The 20,182-nt window shown below is 40.7% G+C and overlaps 1 protein-coding gene across 1 annotated transcript in view; it reads right to left on the bottom strand.

Annotated features, from left to right (window-relative positions):
• cfap77 (cilia and flagella associated protein 77) overlaps positions 1-17,924 on the bottom strand; it is a 170,662-nt gene extending 152,738 nt beyond the window's left edge. The window contains exon 1 of the mRNA XM_078227582.1: positions 17,745-17,924. Within this exon, the coding sequence (XP_078083708.1) occupies positions 17,745-17,828 (84 nt within the window). The 5' untranslated portion in view covers positions 17,829-17,924. The remainder of the gene's footprint in view (positions 1-17,744) is intronic.
• Between the last annotated feature and the right edge of the window lie 2,258 nt (positions 17,925-20,182).

The following is a 20,182-nucleotide window of genomic DNA, read 5'->3' as shown; positions in this document are numbered from 1 at the left end:
ATCATAATACACATTGTGAATACAGGTGTTAGATTATAGTCGAGTACTGAACCTAGACTAAGGGCTTCATCTGTTACAAAAGCCAACAATACTTAACTTACTTTGAAATTAGAAGGGAAGTTGCTTGCCTTATAGCTTGGCCAATACTCCTCAATATTTGTTGTTCTCCTGAATATAACGTTTTTTAGTTTTAAAAATAAATGTACCACCCATTTTCATAGAATGATACAGCATAGAAGCTGGCCTTATAGCCATCATTCTTGTGCAGCATTTTTATTATAGTTTTGTCTCAATAGTGGCTGATAGTGTCTAACCGCTATCTGCAAACGTCAATCATTGAAGTGGAGAACAGTGAAGATGATGCACAACATCTGACTCCTCCACAGTCAATGACATGCGGTGTTGTTGGCCAAAAGTTACAACCCAATGTTTGTTTTACTATCTCACTATAGAGGTTGTAAATTACATATTAAGATTTTAAGAATTTACTGAACCAAAGATTTGTTAAAAATCACAGTGGTTCATTATGGAAAAACTGAAATTTAGCCTGAATTTCACAGTGCACCAGATCCTTGAAGGGAGTATTTAAGGTGAAGGGATCAAATGGATAACATATAGTTTTAAAAGTGGAATTCCATGGAATACAATGCATCAAGGTACCTTTAAGTTATTTATAACCAGATTTGCATAAAACTGGAGCAGCTATATGACTACCGACTAAGAGATTGGTCAAAACTGGGACAAAGATGCATTGGTTTCATTGCGCTGATACTCCAGTGTGCTACCCAACCTTATGAAGTAATGTGGATTTCTATTGGTGATTGCATTATGAATTAATGGCCCCCATTGTGCTATCAAGGAAAGGTGACCTGCAGAGGCCAGGTGATTAATCTAGGATTTGTTAAAGATTTCCAAATACCTGTTATGAATGGATAGGATTGTAGGTTACTTTCATTTCCCTCAAAACTTTCCACTGTGGAATATCTTTCAGAGGACACCATTTGCTTCAAAAGTCAAAGCCCTGGATATATGGGGTGTGGTAACAATGCCACGTGTAATTTACATGAACAATTCAGCTGCCCAAACTGCAGAGTATTTACATTCTAAAGCAGCAACGTAATGGTCCCACAAGATCCCTTTGCAGGCGGCAGCGACTTCTGATTTTGCAGCTGACTGCCGTTCAGTGGTTGATGTTGCTTGCAGCAAAACTCTGGAAGCACTGTGGGAGTCATGCAATTGTATGCCCTTCTAACATCCCTATAGAAGGTTAGAAGTATGCATACAAATGAGTGCAATTTATTCTTAGGCCCCCAAAGCTTTTCAGGCCTTGAACCCTTATTGTTGTGCTTCAGCGTTCCTGTAGAGAGCTTGTGGAATTTGCAAGCTTTGCTGTGATGAAAAGTTGTACTATTTAAGAAAAACTGTAGCCTATTTTGAGTGTAGTCTAGCTTCTTATGTTTTTGGCAGAACAGTAGTCAGAATATGGAGACAAATAATTTGATATCAACTGGTCGCACATCTCCATTAATTATTGACTTAGCTATTCAACAGACTTTTTTGAATCCTTTGGAGAATGATAATTATCAAAATTTGTACTATTTCTAAAGCATATATTTAATGCGTGTAAACAGAACAATGAAGAACATGCTTACCAGAGATTTTTGAATTATTCATTTCACTACATTTGTCTGAAATTATACATTTTTTTTGTTTTGGCACCATTCAGTACTTCAGAACTTTGATTGTGGAATCAGAGGTCCTTCTGTACAGGATCCAAAGCCATATTTGCATTCCTGCTTTTAATAATTTGTTGCAGGTTTACACTGAATACATATCTGAAGTATAAACAAATGGACAGGCGATGAAGTAAAGCTCCTGCACTGTTGTCCTGGATTTGAAGTATTTCACAGCAATTATTCTTATGTATAAAAATTGGCAACTTCTCAGAACATAGTATTAACCAAAAGGCTGGTTGATGACTTTTATATAGCAGATTGCAGACTTGCCTTGTTTCAAAATCATAAAAATATTTTTGAAAGCTAGGCAGCTAGTATTCAATTTAAATTGATTGCTGCTTGCAGGAATATAGCTGCCTGTATATTTAAGAATCCAGCTTGCTTTATGATTTACAGACCACTGCTTCATTGACAGCTGAGTCACTTCTGTCTTGGCAGACAACTTAATGAATGTTGTATGTAACACTCAGGTGTTAGAAACAGTTAATAATGATTATTGCACTGGAACAAGGAAGCAGATAATCATTTGGAATTGCTGATCAATTGGAGGAAACCTGCCAGCCATTGCTGTAAAGGTAGAAATATTCCATTGAGAAAGTTAGTTAAGCCATTTCAGTGTCTTTCAACCCGATGGTGATTGACAGTTGTGTTTGATTTAGAAAGATAGCTTTGTCCCACTTAGAACTATAGAAAAGTTACAGCACAGAAGGAGGCCATTCAGCCCATCTTGCCCATGCCAGCCCAAGACACCCAGGTGCCCTTTCTAATCCTACCTTCCTGCACCCGGCCCATAGTCCTGTAGCTTACAGCACTTAAGGTGCAGATCCAGGTACTTTTTAAAAGACTTCAGAAGTTCTGCCTCCACCACCAACTCAGGCAGTGAATCCCAGACACCCACCACCCTTTTCATAAAAAAGTCATGTCCCCTCCACACCTTTTTAAAAATTTATTAGTGTCGCAAGTAGGTTCATATTAACACAGCAATGAAGTTTCTGTGAAAATCCCCTAGTTGCCACACTCCGGTGCCTGTTCAGGTACACTGAGGGAGAATTTAGCATGGCCAATGCACCTAACTGGCACGTCTTTCGGACTATGGGAGGAAACCGGAGCACCTGGAGGAAACCCACGCAGACATGGGGAGAACATGCAGACTCCACACAGACAGTGACCGAAGCCGGGAATCAAACCCGGGTCACTGGCACTGTGAGGCAGCAGTGCTAACCACTGTGCCACCGTGCCGCCTCCTGCCACTTATCCTGAATCTATGTTTCCTGGTTCTAGAATTCTCCACCAAGGGAAACAATTTTGTCCTGTCCACTCTATCTCTTCCCCTCATAATTTCAGTCTTCAAAGTAAAGAGGATGTATAAGGAAGCACTGTACTTAGGCTTTTCTAGTGAATCTCTATTCAATGAGACAACTAAATAAACAAGGGTTAAATGGAATACCCAGTGAGTATTCAAGTTCACTGACAAGTTTTTCTTCAAAGACATGCGTTCCAAGTTATGAGAACTGTCAAAGTTTATAGATATTTATTACATTTGAATCCAATTCTGAGTATTGGTGAGGAATATCAATCTAGTAATTAGTCAAGTCTGCTTTTTGCACTAGTTTCTATTTAGAAATACAAAAATTCTCAAGATCAGGAAAAGCGATGTGCACGATTTTCACTCCCGAATATTGATCGCACCATCAGGATAAAAAGCAGATTAAAAATCCACAAGTGCCACTTGTGGGATCCAGTGAGAGATTTTGGAGGAGGTGGCAGGAGCCCCATCCAATTAGTGATGGCAGGTGGGCTCACAGGTCTGCATTCAACATTGGAAGATCTAGATGGAAGAACTTTCTGAAGAATTTTCATTATTCAACGAAAAGCGGCCACAACTGCCTGATTGCCATTATGGAGGAAAATCCCCTCCAAAGGATGGTCTGCAGCTGTCACCTTCTGGCAATCATGGCTGTTGTGAGGTGGTGGTGGATTAATTTGAATGAGGTATCAATGGTCCATTGAACCATAGAATCCCGACAGTGCAGAAGGAGGCCATCAAGTCTCCACTGACTCTGTGAAATAGCATCCCTTCAAGATCATTCAAGACAATTTCATTTTAGAGACCAGTTGCCCCTCCAATATCCCTGACAAATTATTCCAAAAACCAAACATTCCCTCAATGATGTAATGGACTCTTACATTCTCAACCACTCAGCCTCCTCAAGCTTTAAGGCCCTAGTCCCCAGTAAAACCACTCTGATCATAAGACACCTCTATTTCCCTACATTCCACGATCTCTGTGCGGACAAACTGCTTGTGCGAAACTTGAGTCACATTGTACTTCAATTAAAATTCAAAAAATCAGTGCCATTGTCTTTGGTTCCCTCTATCCCCCAGCTTTGCTACTCTTTCACCAGAAACCAGACTGTTTGCAACCACTGTTCCATTTGACAATGACCTGAGCTTCCAATTCCATATAATCTTTCCCGCAAACATTACCTGCTTTCACGGCTGTAAGATTGTCAATCTGTTGCTGAAACACTTAAGTTTGGCAATAACAAAGGCATTAACTTTTCCAGTGCTCTCCTGGTTCCCGTTCCCTACACTCCGTAAACATCAACTTATTCAAAACTCAGGCTGTCATACAAACATACGAACTAGGAGCAGGAGGCAGACCAGTTGGCCCTTCGAGCCTGCTCTTTATTCAATAAGATCATGGTTGATCTGATTGTAACCTCCCACCTATCCTCAGTAACCTTTCAACCCCTTCCTTATCATCATAGAAATCATAGAAACCCTATAGTACAGAAAGAGGCCATTCGGCCCATCGAGTCTGCACCGACCACAATCCCACCCAGGCCCTACCCCCCTATCCCTACATATTTTACCCGCTAATCCCTCTAATCTACGCATCCCAGGACACTAAGGGGCAATTTTAGCATGGCCAATCAACCTAACCCGCACATCTTTGGACTGTGGGAAGAAACCGGAGCACCCGGAGGAAACCCACGCAGACACGGGGAGAATGTGCAAACTCCGCACAGACAGTGACCCAAGCCGGGAATCGAACCCAGGTCCCTGGAGCTGTGAAGCAGCAGTGCTAACCACTGTGCTACCGTGCCGCCCTGAATCTATCTACCTCTGTCTTAAAAATATTAAAAGATTTGTCATGAATATGCCTGCGGGTTCAAAGCCACCAGCATTTCAAAAGTTTTTCACAGGATGTGAATCCCAATAATGAAATTAGCAGTTGTAGACAGGGGAAAATGAATACATCATCCTGCTAATAGGAAACACTTTCAGTAGACAATTGCACCATTCAGGGAAGATATACATTTGTTAATCTTTTAGAACTAACAGAAGCTGAGGGGCCAAACAGCCAAGTATACAGAGAGAAGCAGGGGGCAAATTCTATCTAGTAGTCTATAAGCTGGTTCTAGCTGGCAGACCAAAAGCAAGGGTGCAGAAAATGTTTGTGGAGACAGTTAAAACCCATATCTTTGCTGAACCAAGAGGAGATGTTCCCCAGAATAACTACTCAATCGTATACTGTGCAGTAACTATAAGCTGGCATTTACATAAGAACATAAGAAATAGGAGCAGGAGTAGGCCATCTGGCCCTTCGAGCCTGCCCCGCCATTCAACAAGATCATGGCTGATCTGAAGCGAATCAGTTCCACTTACCCGCCTGCTCCCCATATCCCCTAATTCCCTTATCGATCAGAAAACTATCTACCCGTGATTTAAACATATTCAACGAGGAAGCCTCCACCACTTCAATGGGCAGAGAATTCCAGAGATTCACTACCCTCTGAGAGAAGAAGTTCCCCCTCAACTCTGTTCTGAACCGGCCCCCCCTTATTTTGAGGCTGTGCCCTCTAGTTCTGGTTTCCCTTCTAAGTGGAAAGAATCTCTCCACCTCTACCCTATCCAGCCCCTTCATTATCTTATATGTCTCTATAAGATCACCCCTCATCCTTCTAAACTCCAACGAGTACAGACCCAATCTGTTTAATCTCTCTTCATAAGCTACACCCCTCATCTCCGGTATCAACCTGGTGAACCTTCTCTGCACTCCCTCCAAGGCCAATATATCCTTTCGCAAATAAGGGGACCAAAACTGCACACAGTACTCCAGTTGCGGCCTCACCAGTGCCTTGTACAGTTGCAGCAAGACCTCCCTGCTTTTATATTCTATCCCCCTCGCGATAAAGGCCAACATTCCATTCGCCTTCTTGATCACCTGCTGCACCTGCAGACTGAGTTTTTGCGATTCGTGCACAAGGACCCCCAGGTCCCTCTGCACAGTCGCACGATGTAATTTTTCTCCATTTAAATAATATTCCAATTTACTATTATTTCTTCCAAAGTGGATAACCTCACATTTGCTAACGTTATATTCCATCTGCCAGATCCTCGCCCACTTGCTCAGCCTATCCAAATCTCTCTGCAGACTTTCCGCGTCCTCCACGCAATTCGCTTTCCCACTCACCTTCGTGTCATCAGCAAACTTGAATACCCTAGATTCAGTCCCCTCCTCCAGATCATCTATGTAAATGGTAAACAATTGAGGCCCCAGCACCGATCCCTACGGCACGCCACTGGTCACCAACTGCCAACCAGAAAAGCACCCATTTATCCCAACTCTCTGCTTCCTATTAGATAGCCAATCCCCAATCCACGCCAACACCTTACCCCTAACTCCGTGTACCCCAATCTTCTGCAGCAACCTTTTGTAAGGCACCTTATTGAACGCCTTCTGGAAATCTAAAAACACCACATCCACCGGTTCCCCTCTGTCAACCGCACTAGTGACATCTTCATAAAAGTCCAGTAGATTCGTCAAACACGACTTTCCCTTCATGAATCCATGCTGCGTCTGCTTGATCGAACCATTCTTATTCAGGTGCTCTGTTATTTCCTCTTTAATAATGGACTCTAGCATTTACTTCTAGATCTATTGGTTTGGAAACAGGGAAGTCCAGAAAGAGTTCAGATTTTGTAAATGTACTTTGGGTCAAAAAGGTAATTCCTATTTAAACTATGTGGGTGTGTTTACTAGTCTTGTATGTAACTGTTTTAAATCATTATAGTCCTGTTTGTCTATATGTGTCTTTTTAATTAATAGTCTTTAAAAAGTGTCATACTACCACTGGGCTGGTTACTGTCCTCACTGGGTCTCGCACCTTACACCATTCCTGTAGACAAAAAAATACACCATCATGAACTAATGTTTCCAACTTGCGACACCCTCGCAGATAACATCAGCTGGGTTCGTGACAGACTTTCTTCCTCAAAAGGTGGTGAAAACAGAGTTCCAAAGATTCATAACGCTCTGCGAGAAAAAAATTCTCCTCCTTTGCCTTAAATGAACAACTCCTTATTTTTAAATAGTGACCCTGAGTTCTAGATTCTCCCACAAGAGGAAACATCCTCTTCACATCCATCTTATCAAGACCCCATGGAATTTTAAAGGTTTCAATCAAGTCACCTCTTACTCTTTTAAACTCCTGTGGATACATGCCTAGCCTGTCCAACCTTTCCTCATAAGACAACACACCCATTTCTGGTATTAGTCTAGTAAATGTTCTCAGAAGATAATACATCCTTCCTTAAATAAGGAGACCAATACTGTACACAATATTCTAGATGTGGTCTCACCACTGCCCTGTACAACTGAAACGTAACCTCCCTACTTTTGTATTCAATTTCCCTTGCAATAAACAAAAACATTCTATTGGCTTTCCTGATTACTTGCTGTATCTGTGTAATAGCCTTTTTGTGATTCATACACTAGGACACCCAGATCCCTCTGAATCTCAGAGCTGCGCAATCTCTCACCATGAAATAATGAGCTTCTATTTTATTCTTCTGCCAAAATGGACAATTTCACATTTTCCCACATTATACTTCATTTGCCAGATCTTTGCCTACTCATGTAACTTATCGATGTCCCTTTGCAGCCTTCTTATATTCTCTTCACAACTTACTTTCCTACCTTTATTTGTATCATCGGCAAATTTAGCAACCATACCTTTGGTCCCTTCACCCAAGTCATTTACAAACATTGTAAAAAAGTGAGGCTCAAGTACTGATCCCTGTGGAAAACCCCTCGTTATATTTTGCCAACCAGTAAAAGACCCATTTGGCCTACTCCTGCTTCTATTTTCTACATTTCTGTGTTATGACTACACTCTGTTTCCGAGGCAATCTCCTAACCATGTTATTATGTTACCCCCTACACCAGTATTGGGCAACCTGTGGCCTGGGGGCCATATGCAGCCCATCTGGGTTCTGAGTACGGCCCTAGAGACATTTTGTTGATCGTTGCCCATGCTCAGGGTTGCCACGTTCAGCTGATTTTTGTCCATATAGTATTTTATTTCCAGCCAGTATGACTGACTGATACGCACGTAAAGCAAGGGCAAGTAAAGTGAGGTGCATGCTGATTGCACACAACATTGATGTGAGAGCTTTTTTTTGTTTTTACCATTTGAAGTTGATGATAGTTCTATTATTATATATATGATTAAGCATTTTCTATAACTCATTATGAATTGTTTTGGTGTGTATTAATACATTTAATCTTATCCATATGGTCACAGGTTGGTGAACAAATCTGATTTCAATCTTGTGACCCACTGAGATGAAGGAGGGCCACTCAACTAACCTAGATTGCCCATTAGTGAATGGCACCCTGAGTTTTTATTTTCTGCAATAACCTTTGATGAAGAACCTTATCAAATGCCTTCTGGAAACCCAAGTACAGGATATGCATCAGTTCTCCTTTATCCATGGCACACGTGACTCCCTCAGAGAACTCCACTAAACTGGTTAATGATGATTTCTTCTTTACAAAAGCATGTTGATGCTGCCTGACTGTCTTGAATTTTTCCAAGTGTCCTGCTATAACATCTTCAACAAAAGCTTCTAACATTTTCCCCATGACAGATGTTAAGCTAACTGGCCTGTTGTTTCATATTTTCTGTCTCCGTTTTTTGATAAAGGAGTTATGTTACTATTTTCCAATCTAATGGAACCTTCCCCAATCTTGGGAATTTTTGAGAAGTATAACCAATGCATCAACTATCTCACTAGCCACTTTTTTTAAGACCCAAGAATGAAGTCCATCAGGACCCCAGGATTTATCACTTTGTAAGTTCAATGCCACTTCCCTGATGATTGTAATTTTCCTGAGTTTCTTCCTTCCTTCCTTTTCCTGATTTACAGCTATTTCTGGGATCTTACCTGTCTCCTCTAAATGAAATACTTGTTTAATTCACCTGCCATCTCCTTATTTTCCATTATTAATTCCCCAGATTCACTTACTGCAAGAGTAACGCTCATCTTGTTAACCCTTTCCTTATTTAACTATCTATAGAATCCCTTACTATTTGTCTTTATATTTGTAGCCATATCATATTCCACCTCAAGTCTCACTCACACATCACTTTCATCCTTCCAACCTACACTGGTCCTGATACTTCAAAACATTTAATTAAAATTTTTAATTTTTAAAAAATTCCTTGTGATCTCACTACTTTCATAATCTCCTCCAGTTATACAACCCTCCCTTCTCTGGAACTCTCTTCTCCACTGACGCTGGGTTAGTACACTTTTGCCTCCCTTTCAGTTTTAACCTAAGACCAGAAGATAACATAGAATACTGAAGTAATTCATTATGACTAAATTTAGCATGATCTGGAAACCAGAAGCATAGACCATATTTTAGAACCAGACAGCCATTACAGCATAGAAGGAGGCTGTTCAGCCCTCTGAGTCCATGCCAACTCTCTGTAGACCCAGACAGTAAATTTGATTCCCTTCTTTATCTCCTGCAATTTTTTTTCCCTCCAGTACCTATACAATATCCTTTTTAAAATCATTAATTGTCTCCGCTTCCACACGCTCGTAGGCAGCATGTTTTGGGTCATTACCACTCATGACATAAAAGCTTCTCCCCATATTACCCGGTATTTCTTGCCCGAAACCTAAAATCTGTCTTCCCTCGTCCTTGTTACAACTGATGGGAACAACTACTTTTCTCTACCTTACCTAAACCTGTCATAATCTTGTACATCTCCTTTACTGAAACGAAATATTCCCATTTGGAAAGTATTTTGGGTTAATGAAGAGAACTGGTGATATCATCAGATCAATATTTCAATCGTTGCCTCAAATGTGCTTCTCCTGGGTAAAACGGATTGCCTCACAGCTACCACAAAGAAAACTAATCCATTCAACTTCCAATTCTGTAGATGTTGTTAAAGTCTTTCTTAGCGCAAAGCTCTTAATTCACAAAACATTGTGCGTTCTGGCAATACTCAGATGGCACAATGTAGCTAAATTTGATTGGCATGTAATGAATATATTTTACTGTTTTGGGTTAACAATAACAACTTGTATTTAAAAAGAGTCATAACTGCATTATGACCATTGAGTTCATGTCAGCTCTCTGTAAAGTAATCCAGTCAGTCCCATTCTTCCAATCTCTCTGCATAGACCTGCAAGTTTATTTCCCTCAAGTCTCGATCCAACTTCCTTTTGAAATAATCGATTGTCACCTCTTTCACTCGCTGCTTAAAAAAGTTCTCCCTCACATCTTTTTTATACCAGATCACATGAGGAGATATTAAGACAGGCGAACGAAAGCTTGGTCAGGGACATGTTTTAAGGAGCGTCTTAGAGACAGTGGATGGCATGGTAGCACACTGGTTAGCACTGGTGCCTTGCAGCACCAGGGACCCAGGTTCGATTCTGGCCTTGGTTGACTGTGTGGAGTTTGCATGTTCTCCTCGCGTGGGATTTTCTGGCCACGCTAGAACCAAAAACAGAAATTGCTGCCCGAAGTCAACGGACCTTTGCATGGTCAGGAAAATTCTGCAGCTCGTGTCTATGTGGGTTTCCTCCGGGTGCTCCGGTTTCCTCCCACAGTCCAAAGATGTGCAGATTGGCCATGTTAAATTGCCCTTTAGTGTTCAAAGACGTATCGTTTAGGTGGATTAGCCATGGTAAAACGTGTGGGTTTACAGGGATAGGGCGGAGGGGAGGGCCTGGGTAATGCTCTTTTAGAGTGTTGGTGCAGACTCAATGGTCTGATTGGCCTTTTTCTGTACTGCAGGCATTCTGTGAATCTAGAGAAGGATAGAGAGGCAGAGAGGTTTAGGAATTGCAGAGCTTAAGGTCTGGACAGCTGAAGGCACAGTCACCAATAGCAAAATTAGGGATGTGCAAGAGGCCTGAACTGGAAGAGTGGAGAGACCTGGGAGTGTTCTAGGACTGGAGGAGGTTAAAGCGACATGGAGAGGCGAGGATAAACAAAAACATGGATTTTAAAACTTAGGCAAAATTATTTTGAAAATGAATTTTGTAATGTATTGAAATAAAATCAGTCACTTAAAAAATGAAGAATTATTAGAGCAATTTTATGCTTAAATATGTTGTTTAAATGATAGGTACTTTTGTCAAAGATTAACTGACAATCCTTCAAATAGAGTATCAGGAACATGTAGTCCTTTCTGAAGTTTAAATATTTTTAAATTTTATTTAGCACATCCCAGTGGATTGTGCCAGCATTTGTCTTCACACTAAAGCAGATAGATCCCATATTGTAAACTACAAGATGTTAAGTAATTTGCAGTAAGTGAAATCAAATTTAATTGCCTTCCCTCGCAGACACATTGTGTAAGCCCACTGTTAAAGCTGTAAGTCTAGTGATTTCAGATGTCTTCTGGAAATCCACCCACAGCTGAATTCTAAGTAGCCAGGTAATGGGGCAAATCCACACTTTAAACAGCTAACATAACGATACACTATTTTGTATGTAAACCTGCAATTCTTGCAAAGTATTGTGGGATCAGTGTGAGTAAATTGTTCAGCTTAACTGCAAGATGTTCCCTACGATGATTATTAAGTTATAATATGACTCGTGAATGTTAATGAGCCATGTGCGAAAAATATAAAACAAGTTATCTCAAACGTTCTTTGCGTGCCTAGACAGAAAATAAAAACTGATTGATATATTAGGCTGGTTGAATTGGAATTGGGGCTGGTACAGGCAGAGAACGTTCTGATAAGCTCTTGTTCTTTCAGTTTTAACCTAAGACCAGAAGATAACATAGAATACTGAAGTAATTCATTATGACTAAATTTAGCATGATCTGGAAACCAGAAGCATAGATAACTTTAAAAGGACTAAATTTGATGAAGTAAGGTTCAATCAAGTGAAATAAAGTTGGGGAAAGTGTTTAATATCAATTCTGCAGAAGATAGATTGATTTCTTTGAAGATGCAATGGAGAGCATTAATTTACAAAAAAACCTAGAAATGAGATAAAGAGGGAAAACAGACTGTAAAAATCCGATAAGTCGAAAGGGCTTACCAGAATGAACATGTGAAGATGAAGAAACCTGCTAACCAGGAGATCACAGAGGCAACAAGATACCAAAAGAATTAACAGAGAAGATTCAGACATAACAGTTGAAAAAACAATTCAATATTGTATCACACAGAGAAGAGGAGGAAATCATTAAAGACACAGACTTGAAATTGAGGAAAATACGATATATGTTCCAAATGACTACTGCCTCAAAGTATTCACACCATATTGCCTCTTTAGACAACAATATCCCAACTATAATTAGTGACTTCAAAAGAAATTTCTCTCTCTCTCTCCTTACTCCAATACTTAGGGCATGAAGAGCAGCAAAAGACTCAGCTACCAATGTGGAGTGATTAAACTTGGTGACGTACAAGAGGCCAGTATTGGAGGAACGGTGGAATCTCAAAGTCTTGTGGTGCTGAGTAAGTTGCAGAGATTGGGAGCAAGAGTTATAAACTCATTCAAAACCCATCCTCTTACACATAAAATCTAACTGAAACAAAATCCCTTGAATTATTTTGAAAAAACAATTTGATGTTACAAGGGATTGGGAATTTCTCTGGGCGTCTGCATTAACAGGTCAAGTGGTTGCCTTCACCCATATATCTGTAAAGCCTTGTGGACAAATGAGGTAATTACAAGTTTTCTTAAAATTACAAATTCACTTGTAACTAGATTGTATCTAGATGAATGTGTTTGCTACTAAGAAATTATTACTCTAAATATTCCAAACACTTGCTTCAGAAATGGCCAATATAAAGTATGGAGAGGAAAGTCAAATGGGGGAATATTTGAAAACTCTGAAGTCACAATTGCAACATTAAACCAACCATCCTGTGATCTCCATTTAGTTAACAAACTGGATAATGCAAAAGTGAATTCCTACTTAGGATTTGAAGAATGAAAGGTTCCTAGGAGTTCACTGCATCCTTTTGAGTTTCATTTCCTTGTGCACCAAATAATTAACAACTATTCACTTATTATTGAGGTTAATTAAATTTATTTTGAGTTGCTAACAATTCTGATACGAAAGGAATTTGCTTTGTTACAATATTTATATATTTACAGAATGACTGAAAGATTATTTTTACTTTAAGATACATTTAAAAGTAAACTACATAAAGACATGAGGGAAAAAAGAACAGAAGGATATGTTTAGGTGAAGTAGACTTGTCGGAGGTTCATATGCAACATAAACACTGGCAGGGAACTGTTGGTCTGTTGCTGTGCTACATTCTATGTAATCCTATATAAGCAGAACATTTGTAGAGGTAATGATTGGTTATGTTATTGTGGTATCATCCTGTCTAGCCTGATGGAATTTAATATGAAATAGAAAACTGAAAAGAGAAAAAAATGCAAATGTTTGTAGTGCAGGAGACGCAGTACCCTTGCTGGAGTGTAAGCTTTCCCTGTCGGTTAACATGGATGGCCGAGCAGAAGATGCCTGGTAACATCTTCTGAATTTGAGCCACAGTAGTACGAGGTGTTCAATTGAAATCCTAGCCCAACTGAAGAATTTATTTTTCCTTTAATCCTGCTAATGGGAACCTTCAAGACTGCAGCCACATTATTTCAGGACCAAGATTAAGGCAGATCAGGTGATTTCCCAAAGAATTGTTAAGAAAAAAAAACTTGTGCTTATATTTACATAGAATCACATGGAACATACAGAATGGAAAGAGGGCATTGAGCCCAACTGATCTACTCATGCTCCACAACAGTGTCCTCTTTATTTCACCTAACACCTTACTTGTATTCATTATAGTGGTGGGGAAGCTTTTGGAGAAGATATTGAGGGACAGGATATATGCACATTTGGAAGGAAATGAACTAGTTAATGACAGGCAGCATGGTTTTGTACAGGGAATGTCATGTCTCACCAACTTGATTGAGTTTTTTGAAGAGGTGACAAAGATAATTGTTGAGGGAAGTACTTTGGATGTAGTTTATATGGACTTTAGTAAGGTGTTTGACAAGGTCCCACATGGCAGACTGGTACAAAACCTAAAATCACATGGGATTTGGGGTGGGCTGGCTAGATGGATACAGAACTAGCTTGGTTATAGAAGACAGAGAGTAGTGGTGGAAGGATGTTTTTCAGAATGGAGATCTGTAGCTAGTGGTGTTCTGCAGGGATCAGTGCTTTGTTCTTTGTAGTATATATAAATGATCTGGAGGAAAATGTGAGTGGTTTGATTAGTAAGTTTGCAGATGACACGAAGATTGGTGGAGTTGCTGATGGTGCCAGGGATTATCACAGGATACAACAGAATATAGATTGATTGGAGATTTGGGCACAGAAATGGCAGATGGAGTTTAATCCGGACAAATGTGAGGTGATGCATTTTGGAGGATCAAATTTAGGTGTGAACTATACTATAAATGTCAGAGCCCTTAGGAACATTAACATTTGGAGGGATCTGGGTGTGTAGGTCCACAGTTCCCTACAAGTGGCGACACAGGTGGCCAAGGTGATTAAGAAGGCATATGGCATGCTTGCCTTCATCAGCCGGGGCACTGAGTGCAAGAGTTGGGAAATCATGTTGCAGCTATATAAAACCTTGGTTAGGCCGCATTTGGAGTTTTGCATGCAGTTCTGGTCACCACACTACCAAAAGGACATGGAAGCTTTGGAGAGAGTGCAAAGAAGGTTCACCAGCCTGGTCTTGGGGGTGTTGACTATGAGGAGAGGTTGAATAAACTAGGATTGTTTTCACTGGAAAGACGGAGGCTCATAGAGGTCTACAAAATTATGAGAGGGGTTGAAAGGGTGGATAGTCGGAGGCTTTTTCCCAGGGTGGATGTGTCAATTGCAAGGGGGCACAGGTTCAAGGTGAGAGGGGGAAAGTTTAAGGGAGATGTGCGGGGAAAGTTTTTCACGCAGAGAGTGGTGGGTGCCTGGAACGCGCTGCCAGAGGAGGTGGTGAAAGCTGGCACATTAGCAATATTTAAGAGGCATCTGGGTGGGTACATGAATAGAGAGGTATGGACTGAGTAAGGGCAGAAGGTTTTGTTTAGTTTAGCTAGGGTATAATGATCTGCACAGGCTTGGAGGGCTTGTTCCTGTGCTGTACTTTGTTCTTTGTTCGAGACACAGCAATGTAAATGTTGTATACATTTTTTTGACAATAGTTTAAAATATATACGTACATACTCAGCAAGAAATTGGAATTACAAAGCTCAATCCGCTACTGGGAAGACACAATTCGCTTCAGGATTGATTACTGCTCAGTTATCAGGTCTGCCTTTTTACATTGCGTAAACATTTGCAAATCCTTTCTTAGTATCTTCCATTTTACTAGATTGTAATATCTATGTTTCAATAGTCTTTTATCGAGCTGAATATTGTGAAATATACAGCATTTTATTTGCCAATCTCACTTTGTGGAGGGAATTCAGGAAAGGATGTCAGTAATTTTAGCTGTTGCATCAGCACCACCTGGTGTAAGATGAAGAATCTGCTGCGTACTACTTTACTCCCTATAGCAGTGTATGAAACTATCATGGTGATTCTATATTGAAACTCACTATTATAATGATATTTTCATTATTATATCATGAATAGTGAAATTATGTTTGAAACTACAAGGGCCGGTGTTCAGTGAGGTGATTTCCAAGTGCAAGAATAGAGAAATTTTCAAAGTAAAAATCAACTGCAGCATATTTGGCATATCAGAACACTGTCCTGTATTTTCCATTGTACGCCCAGTAAATAATTATACATCTATTATTCTAGAGTCATCCCAGATTCAAATTGAGCATAAAATAATTGTGATTGTATTCATATTGGTTCCATGATTCACTGGTGAGATAGTAGACAGCATCTGGGCCAAAATGTACCCAGTGAATTAAGTACTTAATCATTAATGAGGAGGTTTTCTAGTCAAGGGTAAACACTTCTGTAGAGTCAAGAGGAATTTGTATCAAATACTGGGGCACTTTACGATGTCCTCTACAGTCAAAATCATAGTCCTTATAAAGTTCTATTATTAAATACGGAATAATAATCCCATGTTTCATGTAAAAAAAATACATGCTAGGGAATAATAACATTTCTCATTTTAATCGATATATACAAAGTTCTGTAATTTACTCTCATTATTGTTCTATTTCCAAATATGTGAGCAGCACCTCTTAAAACCTTACCACCAAAGTGTGGGAACAGCCTCAGCTATTCTTAACTTTTTCTAAAATTTTCACTGTTGTCATTCCATCGCCAGACAACAGAAAGTGCAATTCCTGCCTTTGCGTTCTTTTTGCTCTCCCAGTCACCTTTCTTTCTTTCTTTTGCTCTTCCAGGAGATTTCGTCCGCTTGCCTTCTTTCTCTTGATTTTCATCAATTCCTTGCTGGAGTTGTGGCCAGGATTTTCCAGCCGCTCTCACCCCAAAACTGGAAAATCCCATTGGAGGTCAACGGACCTTTCCATGATCTGCCCCTCGCCTGCTTTGGTGGGTTTTCATGGCTGATTCTACACAGTTAGGTTCAACCGATAATATTTTCACGGGGGGAGATTTGGGGTGGGAGGAGCAGGGGGGAGAGAGGGTGGATTTGGTGGCACTGCCAAATTCCATCCTGTTCTTGTCCAACATGCACACACATTTACATCAGAAAGAATCTCTGGTAGTAATCAGAGGTAGAAACCAGAGTCAATGCTTCCTTCTCTAACCCAAAGCTGCTGAGGCCGATGTTGCCTAACTACTGGTCTAGTTGTGATTGTGTCAGCAGACAGTGGATCTTTGTAGTGTTTAAGGCCAGAAACATAAACTGTGTGAAGACAAGATCTCTACTCATGATGGTCGCTCACTGGCTACAGTAGCCAGACTGGGAGTACCTGGTCCATGCTGACTTACATTCTGATTTTCTCTTTGTGGAAAACAGGAGTATACTTTTTAAAATATCAGAACAAAATTTACACAGAAACTTTGCTTAAGGAGACAGCAAATCAGTACTGTTTGCTGCATATTTTTCTATATCCAAAATAGATTTTTTTAAAATTCATTCATTGCCCTTGAGCTGCTGGGCCATTTCAAAGGGCATTAAGGAGTCAACCACATTGCTGGAATTACATGTAGGCCAGACCAGTCAAGGCTTGCAGATTTCCTTCCCGAAAGAGCATTCGTGAACCAGATGGATTTTTATGACGATCAACAATGGCTTTGTAGTCATTATTAGACTTTTAATTCCAGATTTTTATAGAATTCAAATTTCACTATCTGCTGTGATGTGATTCAGACCCTGGTTCCCGAGTAGTACCTTGGGTCTCTCGATTACTAATCCAGTGAGAATACCACTACACAACCGCCTCCCTGATCTGTGATAAAATTGCCTTGCAGTATTTATTTCTATTTCTTTCATGGGCAACACTCAAACCACATTTCTACAGCTGACATTTGAGTAATTTCAAACAGTTGAATGACAGAGAAATGTGGAGTTCAGGTCAATGATGCCCCTTCATTTGAAGTGTGCATCAGTTAATGTTTCTCTCCACAAATGCTGCCTGACCTGCAGCATATTTCCAGGATTTTCTGCTTTCATTTCAGAATTCCAGCATCTGCAGCATCTTGCTTTTGTATTCACTGATTTTGTGTTTTGTTTTGAAACGGCTACCAGAATTGTGACCCCTCAAGTCCTTACCTTCATTAATAGAGGATTAACCAGCATGGAATCCCTGAGCTCTCCAACACGATTATTCTCTAACCACAATGGTGCAGGTAGCATCTTTTGTTATACCTGATGAATCAGAAATGACGATGAATTCTAGATTCACACCCTGAGGCTGATTGACTGCTGCCAAATGATTGCACAGTCTAATTTCGCTGTCAGGCACAAGCAGGACAAGTTCACTGTGGGGAGAAATAAGTATTTATGAACAACTGAAGTGATGTTGTATTGTAATATTTGAACAGCCCTGTTGAGGCAAGTCACTTTAAAAAAAAAACTTAGTTTTAAAAAAAGCTATTTCCTTTATTCTTTCATGGGATTTCAGCATCACTGGTATTTGTTGCCCATCTCTAATAAGTACCTTAAACTGAGTAGTTTGCTAGGCCATTTCAGAGGGCAGTTAAGAAGCAACTTATGGATCTGGAGTCACATGTAGGCCAGACCAGGTAAAAATGGCAGATTTTCTTCCCTAAAGAAAGTTAGTGAACCAGGTGGGTTTTTCCAACAATTGATGATAGTTTCAATTTCAGATTTATTAATTGAATTCAAATTACACCAGCTGCCTTGGTGTGATTTAAATCCATGTTCCCAGAGCATCACTGTTATATCTGATTAATCAATGATGATGAATTTACACCTTCCCCAAGGCCAGTTGACTGCTGTTAAATGATCGTTTTGCTGTCAGACACAAGCTGGACAAGTTCACTTATGGGGAGAAATAAGAGCTTATTAACAAGTGAAGTGGTGTTATATTATATATAATCCATCATTCAACAACCCCTTTGAGGAGCTGGGCCTCTGGATTACTAGTCCAGTATGGGGTGGCACAGTGGTTAGCACTGCTGCCTCATAGCACCAGGGATCTGTCACTTTCTGTGCAGAGTCTACACATTCTCCCGTGTCTGCGTGGATTTCCTCTGGGTGCTCGGGTTTCCTCCCACAGTCCGAAAGATGTGCTGGTTAGGTGCATTGGCCATGCTAAATTCTCCCTCAATGTACCCGAACAGGCACCGCAGTGTGGCGATTAGGGGATTTTCACAGTAACCTTATGAATGTTAATGTAAGCCTGCTTGTGACACCAGTAAATAAACTTTAAAAGTGACATTATTACTACACCCTATTATATGTAATACATCATTCAACAGCCCCTTTGAGGAGCTGGGCCTCTGGATTACTACTCGTCCAGTATGGGGTGGCACAGTGGTTAGCACTGCTGCCTCACAGCACCAGGGACCCGGCTTGGGTGACTTTCTGTGCAGAGTCTGCACGTTCTCCCGTGTCTGCGTGGGTTTCCTCCGTAAGAAGTCTCACAACACCAGGTTAAAGTCCAACAGGTTTATTTGGTAGCAAATACCATAAGCTTTCGGAGCACTGCTCCTTCATCAGACGGAGTGGAAATGTGCTCTCAAACAGTGCAAACAGACACAAAATCAAGTTGCAGAATACTGATTAGAATGTGAATCCCTACAACCAGCCAGGTCTTAAAGGTACAGACAATGTGGGTGGAGGGAACATTAAACACAGGTTAAAGAGATGTGTATTGTCTCCAGACAGAACAGCTAGTGAGATTCTGCAAGCCCAGGAGGCAAGCTGAGGGGGTTACTGATAATGTAACATAAATCCAACATCCCGGTTTAGGCCGTCCTCATGTGTGCGGAACTTGGCTATCAGTTTCTGCTCAGCGACTCTGCGCTCCCCCCCCCCCCCCATCTGACGAAGGAGCAGTGCTCCGAAAGCTTATGGTATTTGCTACCAAATAAACCTGTTGGACTTTAACCTGGTGTTGTTAAAACTCTTACTGTGTTCACCCCAGCCGGCATCTCCACATCATGGGTTTCCTCCCACAGTCTGAAAGACGTGCTGGTTAGGGTGCATTGGCCTTGCTAAATTCTCCCTCAGTGTTACCCGAACAGGCGCCGGAGTGTGGCGGCTAGGGGATTTTCACAGTAACTTCATTGCAGTGTTAATGTCAGCCTTACTTGCGACACTAATAAGTAAACTTTAAAAGTGACATTATCACTACATCACCATTTCCCCCAGTAAATCATGCTCGAGTATCGTTAATACAAACTAGAAGAATTTTATTTCACCGCATTTCGTAACCACAACAAAACACGAGAGCCTTCCTGAGCTCCAGTCCCGGTTGTCTGGGGTAGGCTTTACCTCATAAACTACATTAACTCCGATGCGTCTTTTCTTTCCATAACATTTTTCTTTTTTACCTTAAATTTTAGCCAGAAACGCGAGCATATTTAAACACGTCGAAGGATTTTCCATGGAGGCTCCTCCAAGCAGCCGTTTCGCAGACGGCGGCCGCTGTTGGGAGCCCGTCGCCGTGGTAACAGTATCCAAGACCGATACGGTTGCTATGGCCTTATGACCTCTGACCCTGGGGGCGGCACTTCCGCTTC

The sequence above is a fragment of the Mustelus asterias genome, chromosome 13 (assembly GCF_964213995.1).
Source record: "Mustelus asterias chromosome 13, sMusAst1.hap1.1, whole genome shotgun sequence".
Classification (NCBI taxonomy): Eukaryota; Metazoa; Chordata; class Chondrichthyes; order Carcharhiniformes; family Triakidae; genus Mustelus; species Mustelus asterias.
Note: the sequence above shows the minus strand (reverse complement) of the source record. Positions and strands in the feature narration are given on the sequence as shown.